At 30.9% G+C, this 20,776-nt stretch overlaps 2 protein-coding genes across 2 annotated transcripts; both read left to right on the forward strand.

Annotated features, from left to right (window-relative positions):
- Positions 1–11: 11 nt before the first annotated feature.
- LOC21397129 (probable WRKY transcription factor 70) lies at positions 12–2,422 on the forward strand. The gene is made up of 3 exons (XM_010095235.2): positions 12–413; positions 749–853; positions 1,768–2,422. The coding sequence occupies exons 1-3, from the start codon at positions 43–45 to the stop codon at positions 2,288–2,290; spliced, it is 999 nt and encodes a 332-aa protein (XP_010093537.1). The 5' UTR covers positions 12–42; the 3' UTR covers positions 2,291–2,422.
- Positions 2,423–15,116: 12,694 nt separating this feature from the next.
- Positions 15,117–17,032, forward strand: LOC21397131 (probable WRKY transcription factor 46). The gene is made up of 3 exons (XM_010095237.2): positions 15,117–15,537; positions 15,871–15,975; positions 16,506–17,032. The coding sequence occupies exons 1-3, from the start codon at positions 15,167–15,169 to the stop codon at positions 17,017–17,019; spliced, it is 990 nt and encodes a 329-aa protein (XP_010093539.1). The 5' UTR covers positions 15,117–15,166; the 3' UTR covers positions 17,020–17,032.
- The last annotated feature ends 3,744 nt before the right edge of the window (positions 17,033–20,776 follow it).

The raw sequence follows: 20,776 nt of genomic DNA on the forward strand, positions 1-20,776 counted from the left end.
TTTCAGTTTTACCCCCATTACTTTCCAACATAACATTACAATATGGCTTCTTCTCCTTTGCCTGAAAATGTGCTCTCCGGTCGGCAAAAGCTGATCGATGAGCTTGTTCAAGGTCGCGAAATCGCCAATCGACTCCAAACTTTGCTTTCCCAGCCGGTTGGCGATGATGGGTCGTTGGTAAATTCTGCGGAAGATCTGGTTTCGAGGATAATGGAGTCGTTTACGAATACCCTTTTCATGTTGAACAAAAACGGCACTGTTGAGGCCGTCCTTTCTCAGATTCAGGCGGCCGCGGCCACTAGTTCTCGCGTCGATTCGCCGCGTTTGGATGGTCGGAAATCTGAGGATTCCGGGGAAAGTTGCAGGAGTGTTTCCACTACTTTGAAAGATCGGAGAGGTTGCTACAAGAGAAGGTAAACAAAAATAAATTAAAATATTGACCTAGCTAGATTTTGATTGTGGGGTTGGGGGTAGTTTCGTCTATTCAAGTGGGATTGGAACTGAGTGACCTAAGATCTAGCATACCCATTTGCCGATTTCAACTAAGAAGCGAAGTAATAGAAGTGAATGGACAGACATGCCCCTTATTCCCTACCTGATTTACCACTCATGGCTAGAATATGGGTGGTGTAAAATTGGTCGCAGCTTACAAGGGATTTGTTGTTTTGTTCTGTTTTTGTTTTTGTTTTTTTTTGTTTTGGTGATAATTTGGATATAATATTATGGCATATTGTTAAAATGTTTTCAGGAAGGCTGCCCATACCTGGCAAAGAGAAACTTCAACTTCGATTGATGATGGGCATGCATGGAGAAAGTACGGACAAAAAATGATTCTCAAAGCCAAACATCCCAGGTACAAGATGCAATAATTATCGTTTATCTACATATGTGATTCGTTGTTGGCTAATATCCATTACATATATATATAAATCTGATCTTTTCCCCATCAATGTTATTTAACTCGAGATATACTGTTATACTTATATTTGGTAACAAACTTGAACTACGTTTTTAGAAGTACTAGATTCTACCTAAAGAAAGGAAAAAAGAAAAAAAAAAAAAAAAAAGACTTTAGCTAGTAGCTACTTCTAAAATTTCGGAAAAGAACTCCAAGATTGCGGGAAATTTTCCTTCTTTAGTTGGTATGTCCGTACTCAGTTGTACGGGAAACTAAGGATGGATCTGCCATTATGTCAAGCCGAAAATTTTCCTTCTTTAGTTTGAGACTACTTTTCCTCCCATCAACTAAATATATAGACTAATTAGTTTGGACTGTTTGGTCAAACTAAGGGTAGGAAAAAAAAATTTAAGGTGTGTTTGGAACTCGTTCTAAAATAATTTTATTTTTTGTATGAAAATAGAAATGAAAACGTTTTTAATCTCATATATAAATTATTTTTGAAAATGTATTGGATAGTTTTATCAAAAATTGTTTTCAGTATAAAAAAAATTCATTAATGTCTCTCTCTGTTTGAGAGAGGAAAAAACATAAATAAAAAATAAAAATGATTAAAAGTCATTTTTCATTTCTTTTTTATTTTATACTAAATTAAAAAATCGTTATCATTTTTATTTTTTGTATTTCATTGTACTTAAACGCTCCATTTTAATTTTTTTTTCTCAAAAATGTGAAAAACTAAAATAAAAATAATTTTTTCTATCTTCTTTTGACTTCCAAGTATATATTAGATAACACATATATAGTAATATTCTTATCATGTACTATATATATATATATATATATATACATGGTATATATGCGTGCAGACACTACTATAGGTGCACTAACAAGTATGATCAAGGATGCCAAGCAACCAAACAATTCCAGAAAATTCAAGACAATCCTCCAATCTTCAGGACAACATATTGTGGGCACCACACATGCAGAAACCTCCTTAGAGCTCCTGAACTCGTCTTTGATTCTACTAGTCCTAACCAAGACTCTTCTCTTCTTCTTAGCTTCAAAGACTCCAATAATCTCAATAACCTCACACCCCAACAAGCACATCATTTTTTCTCATCACTCACTTCTGTAAAACACGAGGAATTCAAGGATATTGAGCCTGCATGTAATAGCAGCGTAACTGTAGCCGGTCAGAAGAACCAATCATCCTCCTCTGATTATATTGTCTCCTCTGATCAATATCATGATGATGATCTGACGGCATTTGATCAATCTCCGGGGCACATGACGGTGATGTCATCAAATTTGGACTCTGATATCCATGGGGATGTAATTTCTGGGGTGATTTCCTTTGATGATGATGTCTTGCAACACTTGAATTTTTGATAGTTTTTCTTTTTTCTGGACTTGTTATTAGATTTTTATAATATATACTAGCTTTGTAATTTGGTACTATTGCAGAAGAATTATGTAGTTTTCTCTCTTTATCTTCTCCAAGGATCTTGTGTGACATTGTGTAGAAACATTAGTGTATTAATCAAATTAGAATAATATGTAATCTTTTTTTGTTTTCCATGTATTATCCTCTTTGTGAATGTTGCTTAGTATTTTGGGCGTTCATGACTCAACCATATAATCTCTTATCAGGAAATCTATTATGGTGGGAAGGTTTCTTTCAGTATCGATTGTGAAGGCTCTTTAATTTAGTTGTTGGATTAATCTTTCAACAGTCTAATCATTTAAGTGAGTTTTTTATTTTCTATTTTTGTTTTAATTATCATACAATACACATTTTAAACATATAAACACTCATATATTGGACTATTAAAAAAAAATAATCTAATCGCTAAAAGAAAATTCTCTAATAATAGAAAAAATAACCTCTCTATTATAAAAATTTTCCTCACATCCCATGCATTAAAAGAAGAAGAAGTGGCAGACATGAAAAGAGAAAAGGAATAATATGTATATATAAAGGATGATAAAACAAGCTTAACCTTTTAATTAATTCTATTCACCGGATATTCTATAGGAATACAACAGATTCATTGGACAATGCCTAGTGGAGCCTTGCAAATGTCACTATACCAATTCTCTAGGTCTGATGTGACTGGAAATTTAGTACCAGTCTCTTTACAGCCACATAATTGTGGTTGTTCTGATTGATTGGGAATACGTGGAGTAGAATATATGATGCGCAGAAAATTCTGGTTTCCTTCCAACAGAGGAATCTAGTAAATAATAATAATAATAAATGCACAGGATCGTTGTTAAACGCGATACAACTAATAAAAATGAATCACACTAATTTATATTAGTTATTAATTTATATTACGACATTTATTTTTTATTAGTATATAATGCACAACTTCCTATATATATTGTTCGAGTAAATAGTCAAATGTTGCGGGTGCCCGCATTATTCAGGTAAATAAGTCAAATATGAAATATGTATGCCTAGAGGTGGAATGTATCAATTGTCTAGCAAGGAAGAAATTAACAGATGATTGATGGATTTTATTTCAAAATTGAGATTTGTCTTTTATTAATTGACCTTATAGCTAGTAAATGCCACAAACAACCGATCTATTAATAGTAAATATTGTTTGTTAATACTCTTTTTTTCCCCTACATAATGCTCGTTTGACATTGTTTTTAAAGTTGACTTTTAATTTTTTTTTTAAGAAGTTACAACCGTCGGAGTATTTAGTAAATTTTATTTTTATCCAGCCGCTTATAAAATCTGTTGTGCAATATTGTTTTTATGTAGCTGCTTCTACTGTTACTGTCTAAATTTACTAAAACCTTATTAGTAACACTTAATTCTCTATCTACCCATTTTATTTTCCATACCAAATTAAAAAATATTTATTTAAAAATATAAAATCTTTAATTTATACACTATGCTAAAACTATCTATTAAATATGTGCGCTAATAATAAAAACTATCTATGGTATTCATAGCAGTTTTGAACAAAAATTTACCAAACACCGTATGCTTTTGGTCACAATAACTTTTGACTAACAACATAACAATAATAAAATTTTTTAATAGCACAACAATGCTAAATTTACCCTAAATCTAATATGACACATGTCAGGGAGCATACTAAGAAACGTTTTGTGTGAAAAAAGATAATTTTGTCATTGAATTAATTACATATATACAGTGGCAGAGGTAGGATTTTAATTCAGGGGCATAAACTAAAAACGTGAAAAATACAAATAAAATCAACCCCTAATATTTTTAGATGAATAATATATATATATACACACACACGTATAGAGACAAATAGAATATATTTGAGTAATAAAGATTTTAGTAAGTAAATTGAATAAAAAAATTATTTAGGAGGTTCATTATACATATGAGAAAATAGTAGTTGCGAGTGCCGCATGAACAAAATGAATATCCTTATTTAGGGCACTTTTAAAAAAATATATATTTCTTCAATAAGGAAAAATTAGAGAAAGTGTGTTTATGAGAAAGTAGTAATTGATAGGGTTGTTTTTTTTTTTTTTTAAATTATTGATTAGAGACACAATTGGAAAAAATTATTTTAATGGGTCACTTTTGGTATAGCTTAAATTATATCAAAAAATATTTTAGAAGGACTAATTTAAAAAAAAATTTACTTTCATAAGAATAAATTAGAAAAAAAAGCAGTTAGGTACATTTAAAACTATAAGATTTAATAAGAAAAGACAAAAAAAAAAACAATAAGAAAAAAAATATAATTGAGATTGAACTTTGTGTAGATATATTTAAAATTTTTATTAATGAAAAAGGGACTATGTAATTTTTTTTTTTTAAAAAATCATATATCCTAAAAATCAAATATCAAAAATCCAAGGAGGGCATATACCCCCGACCTCACCTCCCTCTGCCACTGCATGTATACCTATACACATGCATACATACATATATATATATATATATATATATATAATATCTTATAACAATTAATTAATCTTTGGATTCTGCCAGCTGAAATTGATGCCTTTTACTGTCGGAACTGAACGACAATTCTGTATCTACACACCGTACCATGCGTGTGTTTAGATGTAAAATTCCCCGTTAATTATCTCGATTTTGACATATTTGCAGGAGTACTGTGTTAAGTAATTTGTGCAAAAAGTTAGTAGCTCTTATTTGGTCAGTGTCAATGTGAAATATTACACGGTAATGTGAAATGAAAAGCATTCGGAAGAAACGCACCACAAAAACGTTCAATTCGGATTTGACATTTGATTACTTTTCAAACAAAGGTGGGAAAAAAAGTGCAGGTGGACTGAATATATACAGATTAGAAGAATTCAATCACACTTTAAAAAAGCAGTCTATCAGTTAGAAATAAATAATTTTTAACCATCATATGATCTAGAAGATTGAGTAAAGCATGATAAGTACTTCACAAAATTTGGTAAAAATCGATAATTAAAAATCGTGTCATATCATAATAAGGTAATTTTTCATGCTCAATTAAAGAATTATCCTACAAATCAAAGTCATGACTTTCAACAACAAAAAACAAAAAAAAACAAAATTCCACAAAGAAAGTTCTGTGGTATAATTTTGTAAGGATATTCAATTACTATTTTACAAACACAAACACACACACATATATATACAAGTTTTCAATAGTTATTTTTTCATGGTATTTACCCATCAAATATAGAAATTTGATGATGTGGTGTGATAAAAATTAAATTTTATTAATTATCATAATTTTTTTAATTAATTACCTAATTTATTACAACCATCAAATTAATATATTACGGTTAAAATAACAATACCCGCCCCCTTGAGTAAATATTAAAGTAACCATTAAAACCACTATATATATGCTTTACATTTTAAATGTACTCAAGAATTGTACCTTTGAGTTCCAATTAATTCATGTTGGTTTATTATCTCTTCTAAGTCCACGAGTGATGATTTGACTCCCAATTGATTTTACCCTTTAAAACTTAGGATTTACACATTTACAAGTTTTTTATTTTAGCTTGCCATTTTTTTTTTTAACATAAGGCCTAACATGTGTTTGGCAACAAGTTATCCATAAGCTAGAAAGGATAAGTTCACTTAATACACGGGTGGAAAATCAGTTGTTGTTCACCAAAAGTCTATAAAGCTATTAATTGAATAAGAAGGTATAATTTTGAGCACATCTAAAATATAAGATGCACATTGTTTTTTAAAATAATATAAACTATACTTTGATGAACCCAAAGTGTAAGATATAAAATAGTACATAACCCAATTCTATTATGCCCTGGAAAGCATTAAAAATCTATAATGACGAAGAGACTTGCAATACCTAAAAGTCGTATCTAATCCTAGAAATAATCAAACTTTCATCAGTTATTCAAGTGTTCAGATTATATATATCCACATCACGTATATATGATGAAAAATAAGCACAATTCAGAATAGCTGATCAGTGCAAAGCATATGGGATGACATTATGATTTGGAGTATTATATAAAAACAGGCTGTTGTGATCCTTGTGCATGGAACTATATTTTTCCTAGCTAAGTGGGGTCCAGTTTCACTTATATATGTATATATATATATATATATATATTTGTTGGTATTGTCTACTTATAATTGTTGCACTTTGCTCTGGTCAGTGGTGACTCCAGGTAAGGTATGAAATCAAGAGAAAGTGGAAGAAAAATGATCTGGTCAAGAAAATCAACGAAATATTATATATGGATTTAACAATATTTTCTTTCCAAACACGTAGAAGAGGTTGAATATGAGAGAATTATGTGACCGTACAGGTAATGGGACTTTGAGATACAAATTTAGATAGACTAGAGGTTTCATTGGATCATATTTTTGTCTTATATTCATGAACTGAAAATTGTGTCAATCGAAGAACTTGCATAGAATGTGCCCTAGAAATTATAGCACGCCTTAGGGTAGGAGTAGATATAGCTAATAAATTTACACCGTTCATTTTAAATATTTCTTGTTTATAGTAGTATAAGTCTTTTTATATAATATATGCCAGCATTAATGGACTCATGATACTTAATACTAAATAATACTTTTGTAGAAATTTTGTACCAATTATAGTACATTATGGGTGGGAATATTGGAGAAATTGTCGATTGGGTATATAGTGATTAACGTTAGGTTGAATTGACAAATAATATATTGTTTAAATAAAAAGACAACGTTTTTGCACAAGAGAGCTTGAAGGAGACGAACAACAGGTCAAATTAAGCTGTTTGCAATAGAATTTAAATCTAGAATCAATTCCAACTTCATTTAGGCTTTTAATGCGATGAATATAATCACAGGACTTCCGCATATAATTCACAAAGAAGAATGTTTCTAGAAAAAAGACAACAATTGCCACTCGCTTAATCTCTTGATCTTAAAAACCGATGAATTAGAAAAAAGATAGGCATTCCTATAAATTAGAAAATGTACAGTCACTTAAAAACCTTTAATATCGATCTAAGAAAAATCTCAGAAATAAAAATGACAGACATTCAACATAAAAACAAGAAAAACGTTCCTTATTAATAGGCTTAGGAGAGGGAACTTGGTTAATATATATCTAATCTTAACTGTTGTTTCTCAATGGTTTAGTCTTGATTAATCCTTAGATTATGTTTTCCCACATATTTTTGTGACTTTTATATTCATTTAGTCTGTTTATACGTTATACGAAAAAGATTAAATGCTCTAATTCTATTGATTCTATTACTTTGAGTCAGAGCTTTAAACGCTCTGATAATATTTATTAATATTCCAAACATCGCCATTTCCCTTGCTTTCCCTTAGATTCGACTTAGCGAAGCATTTTTGTTTTCTAATTCCCTTTTGTTATAGTCAAGACATTGAAGTTTTATTAGAGAGATAATTTAGGGCCCGTTTAGTTTGTTGATTCGAGTTTAGATGTGACTTTATGTGAGAGTTTTTTACTATAAAAAAAGGTTAGATGTGACTGTTTCTAAAAATATTTTTACTATAACAAAACTTAAATTCTAAACTGAAATCGATAAAATGAACAAAGCCTTAACATCCACAATTTGAATATTTCTACGGTAGGACTATAAAAAAAAGAGCTATTAATATACCTCTCTATATATTTTTGGCATAAAAAACTAACTGCTTTACATATAATTTTTTATTATGATTTAATTTTGACCAAACTCAGATTAGAGATCTAGACCCCTTCCTATATTGTTGTTGCAAGTTGTACATGAATATGGTCGTCTTTTTGTCCGTGGGGTCGTATTTTCTTTTCATGATGCCCTGGGTCTTGTTTTGGCTCTTCCTAGTTTTTTTTTTCCTTCTTTTTTCTTTTAGGGTGACGCTTTTTAATTTATTATTATATTTATTTATTATATATTAAATCTGTGTACATAATTATGGAAAGGAAGAATATATGGTATATGTCTTGTTAAATTTTTATATTTGGCTTGCATGGCAGGAAAGGACACGGTCACTTTCTTGTGGTAAATTAACAAAAGCTAGCTGTGGATAAGTGCAAAGATCTGTCAAAGTTGAGGGAAACGTAACGAAATCACAAAGCAGTTTAAAGAACCAGCAAAAAGTAAATAAATAAAGCAGTTAAAAGGCCCTATAACTTGCAAGTCCTAAAGAAAAAGAAAACCGAAAAGTAGAAGGGAAAGAAAAAGAATGGACGTGAAAGAGAGAGCAGAAAAGTAGTTCCGTGGATATTGCCACTGAAATATATGGACATGATAATTCAAGAGAGCTCATACTAGCCTTTCGCCATCAAATTCATGTATCAATATAATACAAATATATTTGTATTATGTAATAGGAAAAGGTCAAAAGTATTATCCTTCCCTAGCGGGAATGTTATATGAACTTAACATATAGGTTAAACTTGCGGTCCATCTGCTTGTGGTATTTTATTTTTACCTTTTTAAGGTAACTTTTGCGGTGAGTCTCTCATGAGTGAAGTATACTTGCAGTATTTAAGTCCTCATAAATTCTTTTACAATCAACAATTATTTCGATAAAATCACTTATTGGGGTCAACTTATATGTTATAGTATTACCTCCTTACGTATGTATATATGAATACATATTATATATATATATATATATATATATAATAGGTTGCGGTTATAGACGTTTTTAGACTGGATTATGCATATGGTATTATTTGACTGAATCAATATGGGATTAGTAGTTCTAAGAAATGAACCTACAAAAGTACTTAATTTGATATATATGTGATGGTGTATGTATCCCATTGAAATGCATGGTGCTGCTTGGAACAGAAATGAAAAAGGTCTTTTTCTTTTGACTTTTCTTTTTGAATGACGAAGCACATTGGAAATATTGTCGTTTCACACAGTGTGAACATGTAAATAGTGATTGTGTTTTTTCCACCTCGTGTTGGACAAAACGTCATAGAAAACTAGTCATCTTTCCGGGTCCACTATAGGGACAAGTCAAATTTTTTATTTTTTATTTTGAAAGGGACATGAGACAAGAGTTTGTTGTTGTTGCTGTTGCTGTTGTTTTAGTTTCAAGAATTGTTTTTGCACATTATAAAACGTTCTGGCAATGGTTGGACCACATGTGAAATTCTTACTTTAGTCCTAATTTCTGTTTTCAGACGAAATAAAGTCCCCTGTTGTGTTTTAGTAATCAGCTCTCATGTTCTGAGTCCTGACAAATTAAAGTGTCCTTAAGGATCGAAAAAAGATCTAGAAAACAGCAGCTGAGCAAGAATTATTTTTAGGCACGAATTAGATTGGAATTTTGAATTCAAATCATAATATAATAATTATTTTTTGACCTTCTATCTCTCTATCTCTTTCACTTTATTTTCTTAATCTTTTTCTTCCAAACGAAAATCTGTGATTAAGTTTAATTCATTTTTTAAATTATTTGATGTTATTTTTTTTTAAAGTTTAAAGTCCCAAAAAACTTGTGAACTTATATGATAATATAGTTGAATTTTGATTTGTTTAAATTTTTAGTTTAACTTAAAATTAAAAACTTGAGTATACTAATTAAACAGCTGCACAAAGCGCCCCCTAACTAACTCAGTATGTCCTTTTTGATGAATTAACTCAGTAATATTTATTAAATTTGTATATTGGTTGAACTAATATAATATAACATGATTCAATTGTACAAAATGGGCATTATTGATAAGTATTCTCTACCCCACACAAAGGCTTCTCTATGTTGACCATCTAATTTTCTTTTCTTTTTTTTTTTTCTTTTTTTTGATTAAAGACCATCTAATTAAGTAGAAGGTAGAAATTACCCTCATTTGAATATTTCCTCTCTATTTGTTCATTTGGGAGACAACAGAAATGTGATGATTACCATTTCTAAACAGAAACAAGAGTATGAATTATAAAGATACACATCTAACTCTAAGTTCTCACCTTTTAACTTTTGGATTTCATATTAACATTATAATAAATCAAATTAGAAAGACATGTACGACCTTGGAGGATATCCTTCTAGTATTGAATAGTACTTCTATAGACTACTATATCACGTTTGATACTTGAATCACATTATTGGAATGATGATGCATACATTTAACAGGATTTGTGATTGCATACATAACTCATAGCGATAATTGTACACCTAATTAACTCTATACACCTAACTCTATAGAGGATTACCCCATATTAAAAAAAAAATATTGTATATCTGATAGTTTAATTAAGACTATGTATAATAGCCAACACAATACTTTTTTGCAGGGAAAAAAGAAAAAAAAAAAAAAAACTTAATTAAAACCTCAGAAACTTGTTTTGTATCTATCTGATCACCGCTTATAATCTCTGAGAGCTATATCAGTACCACTCTTTCTAAGATACTTTTAGATGTAATTTCTTCCACTTGCCAATTTCATTCTAATCTAATATTTTAACTAGTATCCGATCAGACAATTGTTTTGTCTTCTAATTAATTAGAATAGTTTAATTGGACAAATAGTATATTCTGTAGAAATATTTGTTATTGTGAATTATGAATTTAATTGTATTTGGATTTTGCATGGAAATTAAGCCAATAAAGGCGTTGTTGCAAAGCTGACTTGGTCATGATAAAAGCTACATCTAGCTAGATCATTAATTTATACCAACAACGACTTTCCAAAATTTAAACTTTAATAGGAATAAAGGCTAATTCCATATCTTTCTTGTACCCCGGAATAATTTTCCTGTGTTCCGTGAAAGGGAAAGAAAACATTATGAAAGATAAAGAAGATGATGACGTAGGAAAAGAGAAATACTAAAACCCGTTCATTTCACTAATTTGAGTTTTGTTATAGTAAAAATTTTTTAAAAATAGTTATATCTAATTTTTTTACTACAGTAAAAGGCTCTCACATAAAGTCATATATCAACTCGAATTGAAAACCCGAATCTGCGAAATAAATGGGTCCTAAAACTTCTTGTTGTATTATTATTTTTTCGCTTTCTTTTTTCTTCTCTTATCGCATACCATCCAATAAAAATGGACCATTATTATAGAAATAACTATATTATTCTGTTCTTTCAACAATAAAAAAATAATAATGGAGGATTTCATTTTTATAATTGGGAAAATATACAAAATACCCATATATTAAATACTAATATTTTTGTCCATATTACTATTAAAATTCTTAAAAGATCCCATACGTTTTTTCTTTTCAAAATACCACATTTATCCTTTGTATTTTTAAAAACTGTTTAAAAGAAGGGAATTTCTTTGGTAAGGTAAGACCTGTTTCCAATCGTTGATTATGGTTAAAATCATATTAAATTTAAAAAGTATGCAAAACATACATTTTTTTTAATACAAATCTAACAGCTAAAAGTAAAGACCTAAAATATATATTAAATGCTAGTATTTTTGTCCGTATTACTATTAAAATTCCTAAAATATCCCATATCTTTTTTCTTTTCAAAACACCACATTTATCCTTAGTGTTTCTAAAAATGGTCTAAAAGAAGGGAGAATCTCTGGTAAGGTACGGCCAGTTTTTAATCGTTGGTTATGATCAAAATCATATCAAATTTAAAAAGTATGCAGAATAGACAGTTTTTTTTAATACAAATCTAATGGCTAAAAGTAGAGACCTTTAGGTAGTTCATCTCTCTCTCTTTTTTTTAAGGACTTAGAAACCCTAAAAATTCCCTCTCATCCAAAATTTGAGTCTTTAACAAGTCAAATTTTTTAAATGGCAAAACTACCCTTATTATTAAGTTGAAACTAAGGGAGCAAATCTTGAGACACAATCATGTTTTTTCCCCTTATTTAGTCGTTGCCGTAAAATACAGGGATAATATTCTCCAAATATTTTGTGACCATAAAAGTTTGATTGCTAGAGTGTAATTCACAACCAAAAAGAATATGATCTCTAACACTTTTTAGTGACCAGAAATTTTTGGTACCTACGCATATTGACCGACAAAATATTTGACCTCTAATACCTTTCATGAACAAAGAAACCCTTTGGTCACATATACCTTTTGTGGCCAAAATCTATGTAGTTGATGGTCGATTTTCAGCTACTAAATAGTATCACTACAAAAAAAAAAAAAAAAAAAAAAAAAAAAAAAAAAAAAAAAAAAAAAAGTCCTTTTTGCGAGGACTAAAATTGTGAGAACACGTAGTCCTCGCCATTTGTCATGCAATCTACGAGGACAGAACCCTGTCCTCGTAGAAAAGGGGCCAAGGGTTCTGTGAGGACTAATGTCCTTGCAGAACCCTAACAATTTCTCGAGCCCGTTCCGTGCAGGGCTGATTACTCTTCTACGAAGACATTGTTCTCGCAGAAGAGTGTTTAGGTTAGGAATCCCTGTCATGTAGGGATTCCTGACCAGTTCAGTCTGTCAAAGTCACACTAGGGAGGGTGTGACCATTATTCGGTGAGGACGTCTTGTCCTCACCGAATCCCGTGAAAAAGGTGGGGTCTTTGTCCCTCCTTATCTTAAGTTTGTAGCAGTAAAATAATATCGTTTCACTGCTGTAACGCCTTCCGCGAGGATACTTATCCTCGCGGAAAGCCCTAATATATATGTTCAAAACAGAACATATTTGCTTGACTTTCTCCTTTGTTTGACGTTTCCTTCTTTGCTATACCAGAAGAGAACACTTCGAAACGCCGTGTTAATGGCCGAAATTCTTTGCAAAACTCCTTCCTTCTCTCTCTCATTTCTTCAACTCTCTCCTCCCTCCCTTCGTTTGCTCTATATCCGACCATAAAGAGGAGTTTTTCTTTGTGTATTGTGTTCATTTTCAAACCTTGTAATCTCCTCTTATTCCCTATTTTATTGAAGTTTGAATTCTCTATTGCTCTCACAATACCTCTCAAGGTAAGTTTAGACAATTTATTGAGTTATATTTTGTGTTTTTATACACATTTTGTTCATTTTTATTGTTCTAAATTGTGTAGTTCGATATTGGTTTTTTAGGTGGTAAAGAGGAAATCCGAATTTCTCTTCGTTTTCAGGTATGATTAAAATTTTATTTATGTTACTATTTGTATTTTATGTTTTTGTCTAAGATATTGTTTGTGTAATTTAGTATTGATATCATATTTTGTAGAAATTTGAGATTGTGTTATGATTTTAGGTATTGAAATTATGTTTTTTGGACATTTCCTATTGTGTTTTGATTTTAGGTATTTTTAAATGAATCAAAAAAAATTATTTATCAAAAATTATATTTTTAATTTTTAAAAAAATAATTTTAATGTTAAAATAATTTTAAAAAAATAATTTTAAATTATATTAATTCGCAGAAACTAGGATTTCTGGGAGGACCGTTGTCCTCATAGAAAGACCACAATCTGCGAGGACAATGTTCTCGTAGAAAACCTACCCGGTACCCATTTTTACCATGTCATCAGATTTCTAGCGTCCTCAAGAAAGCCTCAAGCATTCCACGAGGACTGTCTTTTGTCTTCGCAGAAAGTCTTCTGCGAGGAGGACACGGCGAGGACTTGTGTCCTCACAGATTGTCCTCGCAATAGACTTTATGCGAGGACAACGCTACTGTCTGCGAGGGCTAGCATTCTCGCAGAAAGCCCTTATTGTTGTAATGTATCTGTAATCAAATTTTGATCCCATAAAAGTGTTAATTGTGGTTAGGGGTTAATCTAATAGTCTAATCTGTTACCTTTGGTTTGGAAAATTCTAATTTGTTACCTATCTGTAGCACCTTCAGCTCAATCCTATCTTAGAATCCAAAAACATATTTCGCAGATTCGCAGATTGGACATGTTGTTTTGGACTCTTAATTTAAGACAATTTTAGGCACATTTGCACTATTCTCATAATTCATGAATTCATTATAAAATCAAAAACTAAAAGTGGTCTGCAAGGAATTAAAAAAGGGTTTAGATAGTAATTATACATACTATACGGAATATATTGAGGAGAATATATTAATCTGAAAAAAAAATCTAAAATTATATATACATGTATGTATAAAAATTTACGCTCAATCCGTAACTATTAGAGTTTGGTGAAATTCCATTCTGCTACTAATAAAAAATCCTCTAAATCCAATTCATTCTGACGGATTATATTAGATTGAACGGATTGAATAGATGCGTGGATTCGGCGAATTCCTTATTGTAGTTGTCCAAAATACACAAATTTTCACATGAACCTAGCCTATTGTGATAAAAATCTCTTCGGAACGTTCCGCGACCAAAAGAGTATTTGGTTGCAAATTAATCTTTCTACAACAAATTTCTTGTGACCAAATTGTAACAAAAAAATATTTGGTTGTTGAAAGTTTTTGAGGCAAAACAAGGCGATCTACTACTAGTGTTTTGATAGGAGAAAGTGAAAAATTTTAGGTATAATTAGACAAATATCTATTGCTGTGCGGTAACTGGCATGCATGGATTGCACGTATATGACTGATATATTATCCCCACTAAAAAAAAAAAGTTAGTTGGAGTACACGGATTAGATTCTTTTTTTTTTTTTTTTTTGGGTGGGGGGGTAAGAAAGCTCTCTGAATACTTGGACTACACGGAATTGTTGACTATGCGCATGCATGGGGATTCTTTAATATTATTTCCTCAAGACCAGGAATGTTCCAACTAGCTCATGTTTATCTTCCTAACATATTGCTCCTTTCCTCACACATATATGAAAAAGGCAATTCAGCCAAAAAAAAAAACAGCTTTATTATCTTCTCTTTGGCTTAATTAGCATAGCTCAACTGCTTTTAGCTAGTTTCACCCCCAGTGCTCCAGTACTCTTTAAACTTCCACATAATTATAGACCATGGCTTGTTCTGTTTTGCCCGAAAATCTACTCTCCGTTCGGCAAAAGATGATCGACGAGCTCATTCAAGGTCGTGAAATCGCCAACCAACTCCGAACTGTACTTTTCGAGTCTGTTTTTGGTGATGATTGGTCTGTAGTAATTTCTGCAGAATACTTGGTTTCGAGGATCATGGAGTCATTTACGAATACCCTTTTCATGTTGAATCAAAACGACGTCCCTAATGAGGTCGTCGTTTCTCAGATTCAGCGCACCAGTTCTCGTGTCGATTCCCCGTGTTTCGATGGTCAAAAATCTGAAGATTTCGCGAAAAGTTGCTGGACTAGTGTTTCCACAACTTTGAAACATACCAGCGGTTGCTGCAAGAGAAGGTAAGCAAAATATGTAAGATTTTCGACCTTTCGTCTGTTCAAATAGGATAAGGCCAAACGTGACCTAAAATCCTGCATACTCATTTGTTGATTTATACTAAGAATAAGATAAACTGAATAGAATTGCAAGCGAGCCCCTTACTCCCAACCTGATCATTTACCATTCGTGGCAAGAATTTATTTGGTGTAAATTCGTCGATACATATACATACACATGTGTGTGTGTGTATATATACACGGCTTTTGCAGTATTGTTTAATTATACAAGTATGGATTTTCTTGTTGATTATCGGATATATATGCTAAATATTGCACCTTGTCAAATATTTTCAGGAAGACTGTCTTCACATGGCAAAGAGAAACTTCAACCCTGATGGATGATGGGCATGCATGGAGAAAGTATGGACAAAAAATGATTCTTAAAGGCAAACATCCAAGGTACATATATGTGATTCTCCATCCTATAGTTAGCTAATATTAATATTAATATTTAACTATATAAAAAAAATCTAGCTCTTTTCCTCATTTTTGTTATTTCACTTACACACACACACACACACACACACAATTATAATTGGAAACAAATTAGATTTATGTTTTTAGAAATACTTGATTCTAGTGGTTGTTGGCATAACCAAATGGTAGTTTCACATTTCTCAATCACAAGGTGTAAAGTTTAATTCACTGTCCCAAACTTTTTTTTTTTTTTTAAAAAGTACTTGATTCTATCTTTTTTTAAAATTTCTGAAAACTAGGGTTTTTTGTGTGGCCAAAGTTTGGAAAACTAGGTTTCATCTGCTCATGTCAAGCTGAAAATGATCTATCCCTACAGCTTGAAACTACTTTTCCTTCTCAAATTGATCACTTGAATTTCAAGCAAAAAATTGACCACAAGGACAACCCATCTTCTCTTGAACTTCAAGTAAATCTGATCATGAACTATATTTACATGGTGTATATGCGTGCAGACACTACTATAGGTGCACTCACAAGAATGATCAAGGATGCCAAGCAACCAAACAAGTCCAGAAAATTCAAGACAATCCTCCAATCTTCAGGACAAAATATTATGGGCACCACAGATGTGGAAACCTCCTTAGAGCTTCTGAACTCGACTTTGATTCTACTAGTCCTAACCAAGACTCTTCTCTACTTCTTAGCTTCAAAAATGCCAATCTCAATAACCTAACATCCAACCAAGCACACTCTTTCTTCTCTGCATTTACAAAACATGTGGAATTGAAGGATCACATGGTACCTTCATGCGATAACAACATGATAGTAGACGGCCATATCAATAACCAAGCATCCTCGGATTATATTGTCACATCGGCCAATGAATTTCATTACCATCATCGTGATCATGATGATATTGATGACCTGACGGCGTTTGATTATCAATCTCCCGGGAACATGGCGGTGTTGTCACCAAATTTGGACTTTGGTATTGAAGGGGATCTGATGCCCTTTGACACCCTTTGACGATGACGATGCCTTTTCAACAGTAGATGAATTTTGGATCGATGGCGTTTTTTTTTTTTTTTCCCAATTATGCTTAATTTTCAAGGTGTATGAAGAAATTAATTACAATGTAGTTTATTCTCTTTATCTCCAAGGTTCTGATGTGATGCACTTGCCAGCATGTCTAAACATTAGTGTATTAATCAAAGTGGAATAATAAGTAATCCTTCTTTGTTTTCCATGCCAAATTAGTGAAATGATTTTCTTTTGGATAGTCTTTTCTCATTATGATTTTCAGTTTCATAATTTATAAATTCAGAACGGGGAGTTTTTATATAATTGAGATGTTATGCACTATCAATTACGCAATCACGTCATTCATATACATACATACATACATACATACATATATATACATACATACATATATATATACATACATATATATATATATATAAACGAATAGAGAGTGCAAGTGATATCAATAATCTTTAAAGCATTATATTCAACATCAAACCCTCAGCTCAAGTATAACTAAAATAAAAGAAGAAAGAAAATACACATTATTATTCAAAAGAAACGGAGAACAAAGAAACAACTCTGAACACAGAAAAAACCATAACAACATAAAAAAAAAAAAAAAAAAAAAAAAAAAAAAAAAAAAACACCTAATTAAGCGAAGAACCATTCATAAATAGCTAATAGTTACCCGGCCGACAAGAAAAGGCCACGACCTTCACTTTAGAAAAAACTATCGTTTATGCCTCATTAAAAAATCACTAGAAAAAGCCCAATATATAAGAACTGATCATCTCGAGAGAAAAAAAGAGTACTACCATCAATCTTTTTCATTATGAACAAAGTGAAAATCCGCCTTCCTGTTGATATATGTATCCTTTGAAATAAAAGAAAAGCGAAATGCTTAGAGCTTTGAACCACCAAGATTGTGACTTCAGATTAACACCATGAGAAGCAAAATCCAATCTGCCACATGATTACCTTTCTGAAAAATTTTATCATGATTTTGTTCGTAAACTGGAAATTGGGTCAATAGAAGAACTTAAAAATGGAATGTGCCCTAGAAATTATAGCACGCCTTTGGTCAGGACTTAGGAACATGGATTTATAGTTTCTTTTATATACAGTACGAGTCTTTTTATATAAATATATGCGATGCATTCCCCATAATATTTACTCTTAATTAATAAATATTTTGGTAGAAATTTGGTACCAATTAGTACCTTATGGATGAAGAAATCGCCCATTAGCTAGTAATTACGTTGGGTTAGTTGACAAATAATGTATTATTTAAATAAGATACTACACTTTTCCGCAAGAGAGCTTGAAGGAGATGGATCTAAATCTGTTGTTTAATTTTTAGTGTTCTATTGATGTCTAACCAATTAAATCATACCACATCATCTCATAATAAGCATAAAAGAGTAAGTTAAAAAGTGTATGATTTGATTAGTTAGACATAAATTAAGACACTAAAATTGGACAACGGCTTTGAGTGTGAAGGAGATATACGACGAGTCAAATTAAGCTGTTTGCAATAGAATTTAAATTTAGAATTAATTCCAACTTCATGACTTTTAGAGTAGTTCAGATTATGCCATATATTTAATAAGGTACGATGAAAACAAGGACAATACTTTCTCATGTAATTCACAAAGAAAAATATTTCTAGAAAAAACGGAAAAAGCAAATAATACAATACTTGTTGGTCGCTTAGGCCTCGTTCAGCTCTCACATAAAGTTACATCTCAACTCAAATTAAAAACTCGAATCAGCGAATTAAACGGACTCTTAATTCTTGATCTTCAGTTTGCTTTGATTTGGAACTCCGAGGTTGGAGAAAAGAAATAGAAATTCCTATAAAGAAAATGATCCATAACTTAAGTTAAAATCTTTAATATATAAGAGAAATCTCAAAAATAAAAATGACTTTCACTATAAAAGCAAGAAAAACGTTCCTTTCTCGTTGCACTCACTCCTATTGGTCATAGGCTCAGGAGTGCGAGGGAACATGGTCTAATCTAATCTCAGCCGTTGTTACTCAAAGGTTTAGTTTTGATCAATTCTCAGATTAAGTTTTCCAGTACATATATTTAAGTGACTTTCATATTCAATTAGTCTGATCATACGTTATGTGAAAAAGATTAAATGATCTAATTTTATTCAGTCTATTACTTTGAGTCAGAGCTTTAAACGTAGTTGGGAATTCACAAATATTCTAAACGTTTTCGTTTCCCTTTGATTTCCCTTATATTCAATTCAATTTAACGAAAAAAATGCTGTTTTCTACTTCCCTTTTGTTATGAGCTTGATCATTTCTCTCCTTTGCTGTTCGGTGTCATCAGTTTTGGAAAGAGATATAAATGCAGTCTATATTATTAACGAATTGTAATGTGTTGGCGATCTTTTGCTTCTTTTAATTTGTTAGGAAAAGAGGAAAAATAGCCCGCTTTAAAATATAAAATTATTATTGGTTTAGTAACTTAAACTATCGAGATAGATTGATAAACTAACATAATATTAAAAAAGAAATTCTTGAGTTTAAACTTTATAATTGTAAGATTTTTATCCTCATTTGAGTTTTTAGATTAAATTTTTAAGATGGATTAGTAAACAAATAAATAGTTATCCATTTCTTGAGGAATCTCATCTGTTCTTAGCCGCCTTGGAGTTGTGAATTCTGATTAATTAACAACACCATTATTATATAATTGTGGGCTCAATACCCTGTCCTAGAAGATACTTGGCCATGTGGTTGAAAAACTGCACAAAGAAACAATTACTATTATTTTATTTGTTTTTGAATATTGAAATCAATAGTTCCAAGATCTTCATGAACTCAGCAAGAAAATAACCATGCAGGTCGAGATCTCTTTCTCTGATCTGATTTTTTTTTTTTTTTATTTCTAAGAGAGAGATATAATCGAGAAAGAGAGAGAGAGAGTTTGCTTTTTTTTTTTTTTTTTCAAATAATGAGATCTGATTTTGTTTTTATTTGTATTTTTTTCTATTTTATGGTTTTTAAAAATATTTTTAATATGTTTGTAAAAACAATTAGGCAAATTAAGTACAAGAGTAAAAAGGGCATTTTACGTTTCAAAAAGTAATTTTAAAATACTAAAAAATGATTTTTTAAAACATTAATGTATCAATTCAAACTCATTAAAAACACATCATATTAAAAAGCAGTTATGTTAAAATACGGGACGTATATGAAATTTTTTTTTTTTGTTATTAATGTTATATAATGGCTAGAGCGCCCCACAATGGTATAACACAGTCTTTAAATGACTATTACATCTCTTTAATATTAATATTGTGTACTATAATGGTTGTGTTACGTTTTTGACTTCTAGATGTTATGTCGAAAATTCATGCATCAGAGGGACTCTAGCGGGAAACATTTCATTATTATTTAACCGGAGACATAAAAGAATAAAAACAATAAATAATTAAAGTTCTGTTTATTTTACTGATTTGAGTTTTGTTACAGTAAAAATATTTTAAAAACAATCACATCTAATTTTTTTTATTACAATAAAAAATTCTTATATAAATAAAGTTATTTGTGAACTCGAAGTAAACAAACTCTTAAATACAAAATTCAGAATTCCAAGTGGCAGGAATCAATTGGAAGAATGACGTAAGAAGCATGACGTCATTTATAGTTACACCACTTGCAAAATTGCCCTCCCAAATGTTTTCTTTATACGTTTTTGGCTGTTTGCACAATTGTACTGCTTGCCCAAAAAAAAAATAT

This window comes from Morus notabilis, unplaced genomic scaffold (genome assembly GCF_000414095.1).
Source record: "Morus notabilis unplaced genomic scaffold, ASM41409v2 Scaffold403, whole genome shotgun sequence".
Classification (NCBI taxonomy): domain Eukaryota; kingdom Viridiplantae; phylum Streptophyta; class Magnoliopsida; order Rosales; family Moraceae; genus Morus; species Morus notabilis.

Coding starts and splice junctions, on each gene's coding strand:
- LOC21397129 (XM_010095235.2), top strand. CDS start 43: ATGGCTTCTTCTCCTTTGCCTGAAAATGTGCTCTCCGGTCGGCAAAAG. Junction 414..748: donor AGAGGTTGCTACAAGAGAAG/GTAAACAAAAAT, acceptor AAATGTTTTCAG/GAAGGCTGCCCATACCTGGC. Junction 854..1,767: donor CTCAAAGCCAAACATCCCAG/GTACAAGATGCA, acceptor ATATGCGTGCAG/ACACTACTATAGGTGCACTA.
- LOC21397131 (XM_010095237.2), top strand. CDS start 15,167: ATGGCTTGTTCTGTTTTGCCCGAAAATCTACTCTCCGTTCGGCAAAAG. Junction 15,538..15,870: donor AGCGGTTGCTGCAAGAGAAG/GTAAGCAAAATA, acceptor AAATATTTTCAG/GAAGACTGTCTTCACATGGC. Junction 15,976..16,505: donor CTTAAAGGCAAACATCCAAG/GTACATATATGT, acceptor ATATGCGTGCAG/ACACTACTATAGGTGCACTC.